The sequence below is a fragment of the Maylandia zebra genome, linkage group LG12, assembly GCF_041146795.1.
Source record: "Maylandia zebra isolate NMK-2024a linkage group LG12, Mzebra_GT3a, whole genome shotgun sequence".
In the NCBI taxonomy this organism is placed as follows: Eukaryota; Metazoa; Chordata; class Actinopteri; order Cichliformes; family Cichlidae; genus Maylandia; species Maylandia zebra.
Genome location: NC_135178.1, coordinates 33,297,913 through 33,303,912, shown reverse-complemented (window position 1 = coordinate 33,303,912; position 6,000 = coordinate 33,297,913). Strand labels below are relative to the sequence as shown.

General features: G+C 39.9%; 1 protein-coding gene across 1 annotated transcript; it reads left to right on the top strand.

Moving 5' to 3' along the window:
• Positions 1–1,125: 1,125 nt before the first annotated feature.
• LOC106674492 (nuclear factor 7, brain-like) lies at positions 1,126–3,459 on the top strand. The gene has a single exon (XM_024801403.2). It carries the CDS (start codon positions 1,239–1,241, stop codon positions 2,655–2,657), a length of 1,419 nt encoding a protein of 472 aa, XP_024657171.2. The 5' UTR covers positions 1,126–1,238; the 3' UTR covers positions 2,658–3,459.
• The last annotated feature ends 2,541 nt before the right edge of the window (positions 3,460–6,000 follow it).

The window sequence follows — 6,000 nt, the reverse complement described above, 5'->3', positions numbered from 1 at the left end:
TTGACAACTTCGAGGCAGTAGTACCTTAAACATGACTTTGACCAGAATCTGATTTGTGACATGTGACTGTAAATTCTTCTGTGTTGTCACAGTTCAGTGTCATATTATGTCATATCAACAGTTTATATCAGTTTTATTTTTTGATTATTAGCATTTCTGGTCTGTTCGCTGTGATTTTTCTCTTTATTTTTCATTATTATTTTGGTGACATCTCTAACACTGGTCAGCTCATCACATTTCAGTTCATGACAAACTTGAAAGTTGGAGTCTAAAGGTCTAAACTCTTACGCAGGTTTGAGGCCACAGACCAGGTAGTAAAAGCAGATATCGTGTTTGGTGGTTATTAATTAACTAGAACACCATTACAACAGGTGAATTCTCTAAAATAACTTTGCTTTCTTGAAGGACTGTAAGGTTCAAGCTGTAAAGATGTGACATTTGATGAGTGTAGAAACTTTCCTGAACTGTAACGTGTTCAGAGACATTCAGAGATCCTGTGTCCCTGAACTTGAACTACTTACAGGATGTAGTCAGTTTACAGTAATACAGTCATCTTTGATTGAATCTGGTCAAAGGAAATTAACTTCACTGGTATACATTTAGTTTATAACAAGCATATTTTAATGATGTATTATTTGAAAAAATAAACTTTTGACTTCATGTATTTCAGCTGCATTTTACTCAGAATTATTGCTTCATGTTCATGAGGGTCAAGAATTTTTCTTTGTTTTGAGTGTGAGAGCAGAGGTCTGGCGGGTTGACAAACTAAACCCTGTGATGAATCCAAATTTATGTCTTTGGCTGCAACGACAACTTTAGTTCAAACTGCAGATAAAAACTCTGAGAACATGCTGACTTTTCCTACTTGAACTTCTGAAACACCACAGCTTCACCTTCTTTGTGTCATTTTTATGTTCTATTTAGGTTTCGTTTTTTTTTAAAGGAGAAGTCAAAATTTTCTAAATTTTTCACTTTTGTGTCGTTTTAAGGAGCAGAAACTGAAAACTATCTGAATGACTGTGACAGCGCCCTCTGATGGACACAAGTGTTTTGTGCGTGTTTCAGTTTAACACGTGATCGTGATTCATGAAAATGAAAGTAAATTCCGACACTTTTGAACTGAGCTGAGACGCCATTACAGGGAGTCAGATCTCTGCTGAAAAACACACGTTTGGAGGATTTTAATCAGAAAGTTCAAGAGACACTAATTTGGTGAGTTAAAAATACTTAAAGATCAAATGGCTGAGAGAGCTCTTTTTGAAAATTACCTGAGCTGCCATGTGTGTTCAGAGACTTTCAGAGATCCTGTGTCTCTGAGCTGCAACCACAGCTTCTGTTCAAGCTGCCTGCAGAAATTCTGGGAACAAACTAAAAACAAAAACTGTCCCATTTGTAAAAGAAAATCTTCAAAGGATTATCCTATTGCCAACTTTACACTGAAAGAACTTGCTGATTCATTTGCTGGGAGACAGAAATCTGGATCATCTGAGACAGAAAAGGGAGAGAAGAAATTAACAGTGGTGTGCAGTAAACATGAGGAAGTGCCTAAACTGTTCTGTGTGGACGAGCAGAGAGCTGTGTGTCCTGTGTGTGAGTTTTCTCTCCACCAGAGTCACAAAGTGGTTCCTGTAGAAGAAGCAGTCAGTGACCTGAAGGAGCAGCTGAAATCTGACTTAAAGTCTCTGCAGGACAAGAGGAACAAATACAAACAAGTGGAGGAAACATACAATGAAGTGAGGGAACACATGAAGAAGCAGCTGTTGTCCACAGAGAGGCAGATCAGAGCAGAGTTCAACAAGCTCCAGCAGTTCCTGAAAGAGGAAGAGGAGTCCAGACTGGCAGCTCTGAGGGAGGAAGAGGAGCAGAAGGGGAGGACTATCAGCAGAGAGATGAAGATGATTGAGGAGCAGATCTCCTCTCTGTCAGACAGCATCTGTGCTGTTGAAGAAGAGCTGCAGAAACACAGCGTGCCATTCCTCAGCAGTTATAAAGACACTCAGAGCAGAGCCAGAGCCCAGAGCTCAGTGTCAGATCCACAGCTGGTCTCAGGAGCACTGATAGATGTGGCCAAACACCTGGGCAACCTGTCCTTCAGAGTGTGGGAGAAGATGAAGGAGAAGGTCCACTTCAGTCCTGTCATTCTGGACCCAAACACTGCAAGCCCCTATCTCTATCTGTCTGATGATCTGACCAGTGTGATGAATGGAGACACATGGCAGAAGCTTCCTGATAATCCAGAGAGAAACACTAAGTATGCCACTGTTTTTGGCTCTGAGGGCTTCAGCTCAGGGAAACACAGCTGGGAGGTGGAGGTGGGAGACCATCCTGTCTGGATTGTGGGTTTAGTTAAAGAGTCAGTTGACAGGAAGGGAGAGTGTTCTGTTTCACCAAAATATGGAATCTGGTGTTTACTGCATCGCAGTGGAAAATACACTAATGGTGTTGGTCAGACTGTGACAGTGAAGAAGAGTCTCCAGAGGTTCAGGATACAGCTGGACTATGACAGGGGGGAGGTGTCCTTCTATGACCCTGAAGACATGACTCACATCTGCACTCACAGACACACTTTCACTGAGAAACTCTTCCCATATTTTAATATTGGAAAGGCAGGAGACGCCAAAACCTCTGATATCAAAATCTGTCAGACTGAGATTTGATTGTAAAGTGATTCTTTATTTTAACTGTTTTTTCAGTACAGCAACAGGGTTAATTTTAGGGAAATTATTAATCACACTGTCTAACTTCATTATCAGGTTTTATTTCATTTTGTTGATCTAGTGGAACTATTAGCAATTCAATGAAACTAAAGCAACTTTTTCATGTGAAAATCTTGTGACCCACTCGAGTTTCTGTAAGAAACTTTTACATTTTTTCTTGTTTCTTTTAAATTAATATTTTCGGAATATTTCTCATGTTGTTCATGTAAATATTTTTGATAGTTTTAAAATCTGAATGATGATTTCTTTGCTTTTCAAAGTTGTTGAGTGTGAACAGCAAACTGTGACACTTCTTAAAAGTAGGATTCATGATTAAACATCAGCAAGAGTCAACTTTACAACTACAAGATTTAAATGTCCTGATTATCAGCGTCTTGTTTTCAGTTAAATAACATTTGAAAGTAACACGTCTTCTTTAAAGTTTTCCAAATTCAAAGAAATGACTTCTAAGTTGTGACGCTGTCTCATCAGTGTAACTACACTTGATTGAGTTCATTAAAAATGTTCTTTCTTGTGTTGTTTTTAACCTTAATCAGAAGCTGACATCTCTCACAGTTTGAAAGATTTCTGGATCTTCTCATGTTTCATAATTAGGTTTTAATTTGATTTTCAAACTTCACTCTCAGTCTCAGTGTTTCAGTGAATCACCTACCTTTGATTTGTACTTCAATGTTATTCTTTAACTGCTCTCTTTGATTATTGAGATCACAAAATGTTTCTGTGAAGTGAAATAAATAAATTCAGTGATTCTGTTCTTGTTGTGTTTGACAGTAAATCAGCTTTTCAGACACAGTCATTAGTTCAGATTCATTTAACACGGAAACTCACTTTGATTGTTGTGTTTACATTTAACTGACTACTTAGAATAAAATATTATTTGCTTCTATTAGTTTGTAAATATTCTTGTTGTGCTGAAGCTGTTTTATTGAAACAATCAGCAGATTTTATAAAATCAAGAATTTATTTTAAGCAGCTACATTTTAAATCTTTTTTTCAGACCAACATTCACATTTAACTCCAGACAGAAATCAAATGTGATCATTGATAAATTTTACATTCTCACAGATAATCTGTATGTTTACAAACTCAGAAAATAGTTTGTATGAACAAAGCTGCAGAGATTTCAGATGAAGGTGCAGCTTTATAATAGTGATGTTTTATTTGTATATTATATTTACTCACAAGATGGAGACAAAGTTCAGATTTTCTTCTCTAGTAAAAATGTTTACACTGTAAACATTTACACTTATCCCATTTTTAAATGTAAATCATTAAATGTTAGAAATGACTTCACTTAACAGATAAACAGAACACTAAGACTGAGCCAAGTTCATCTGTAAATATTTTAAATAAACAAATAAAATGTCTAATCTCACTTTCACCTCAGGTCAGTGTCAGTCTGATCAGCTCAAATCCAGAATCCTGCTGCGATAAAGCAAATTGTCTCTTTAGGATCAAATCAAACTGCTGCTGCTGATGTGGTCGCTGTAGTGTCTGTAAGTTTGATTCTTGTGTGTCATCTGCAACCACCACACATTCAGAGGGGGAGAGAGGGCAGCACAGGCCTCGACCAACACCCACAAAGCTCTCCTGCAGGGAAAGAATCTGGCCAAAACTCCACTGGTTAAAATGTCTCTGCTCTCTGTCTGGTGTCACTGTAGTGCAGAGGCTTCAGAACTAGAATCCTCTGGTTTAAAGATTTCTTCAACATTAAATAATCCAGTGACAGTTGTCTGTATTTCCACCGCTGCACACAAACAATAACTGTTAACAATGAATTCAGCAAACTTTATTTTTCAAATTGTAAACAAATACAGTTTAAAACAGCATTTCTGTCGCTGCCACAGAGTAACTCACATTAGGACCCCGTCCTCGTTTGGGCTGTTAAAAGTCAATTTACTCGCGTGAGCAGGATTTCTATCCGGGAGCAGGTAGCTGCCCGCCAGAGCGTGAAACTGTCACAGTGCGTGTAAAGGAGACACTGCTCTGGTCTGTGATCTCTGGTCTCCCACTCAGAGACACAGGTCCCTGAGTGTCTAGCGCTGAGAACACTCTTCGTGTGAGAGAAAATCGCCTCACGCAAATATTTAGAGCCAAATACTGTCAATAATGCAATGTTCTTAAGACTTGTCAGGTAGTCGAGCTTTTCAGTTCAATCAGCTGCATTTCGATGTCTTCTGTGTCCAGCCAGTTAAAGAGAGACAAATCCAGCTGCTCATTAAAGCTTTCTGACTTGATCAGAAAAGAAAACATTGGTCCATACACCCGAAAGTCCTGAACATGCATAGTGATTTCTGTCTTGAGTCTTCGGATGTATCCGTGTATTTCCGTGGTGCTGATGCTGCGCTGAGTGGGCAGCACCTGAAGCATGAAGCGCCTGTCAGTGCGCCCCAGGGTGGCTGTGGCTACAATGTAGCTGCCATCACCAGTGTGTGAATATGTGTGTGAATGGGTGGATGACTGGATGTGTAAAGCGCTTTGGGGTCCTTAGGGACTAGTAAAGCGCTATACAAATACAGGTCATTTTACCATTTTTACCATTTGAAGTGTTGGAGTGTGGACGTTTCAACATTGCTTGAAAAACTGCCAGCTAGTAACGTCTCTCACCGGTAGGCGAAGTGATTTTTAGCCAATTGCAAGTTGAATCATGTAGTTGGGGTTGTTAGCTAAGATACTGTCATTAAGAAGCGGCACAACTAACATGTCTACTCGAGCTAATTTGCAATGTGCACCGCTGGCCTGACCGTAGATATTTATTTTTAATGCACGTTTTCAGATTAATTCATTGCCTGTCATGCCATCAGAGCCAGCTGTGGTTAGAGTGCCCAGGGTTGCCAACCCCTGATCTATTGCTTTCCTCACATCAAGAAGTTGTCAATCAAAATCAATACAGCTCTTCCTGCATCTGGAGCTTGTGAAAGACTGTGTGAGACTCCTGTTCACTGCTGAACAGTTACAGCTTCACAGCAAGAACCTTGAGAGCAAACTGTCCTGTTTAGTGGCTGCTCCATACCAGACTGTGATGGAGGAGCACAGGACAGACTCAATGACTGCAGTGTAGAACTGGATCAGCAGCTCCTGTGGAAGACTGTACTTCCCCAGTTGTCTCAGGAAGTACATCCTCTGCTGGGTCTTTTTGAGTATGGAGTTGATGTTGGTCTCCCACTTCAGGTCCTGGGAGATGGTTGTACCCAGGAACTTGAAGATCTTCACAGTTGACACAGGGCTGTCTGATATGGTGAGGGGGAGCAGAGTTGAGGGATGTCTCCTGAAGTCTACTGTC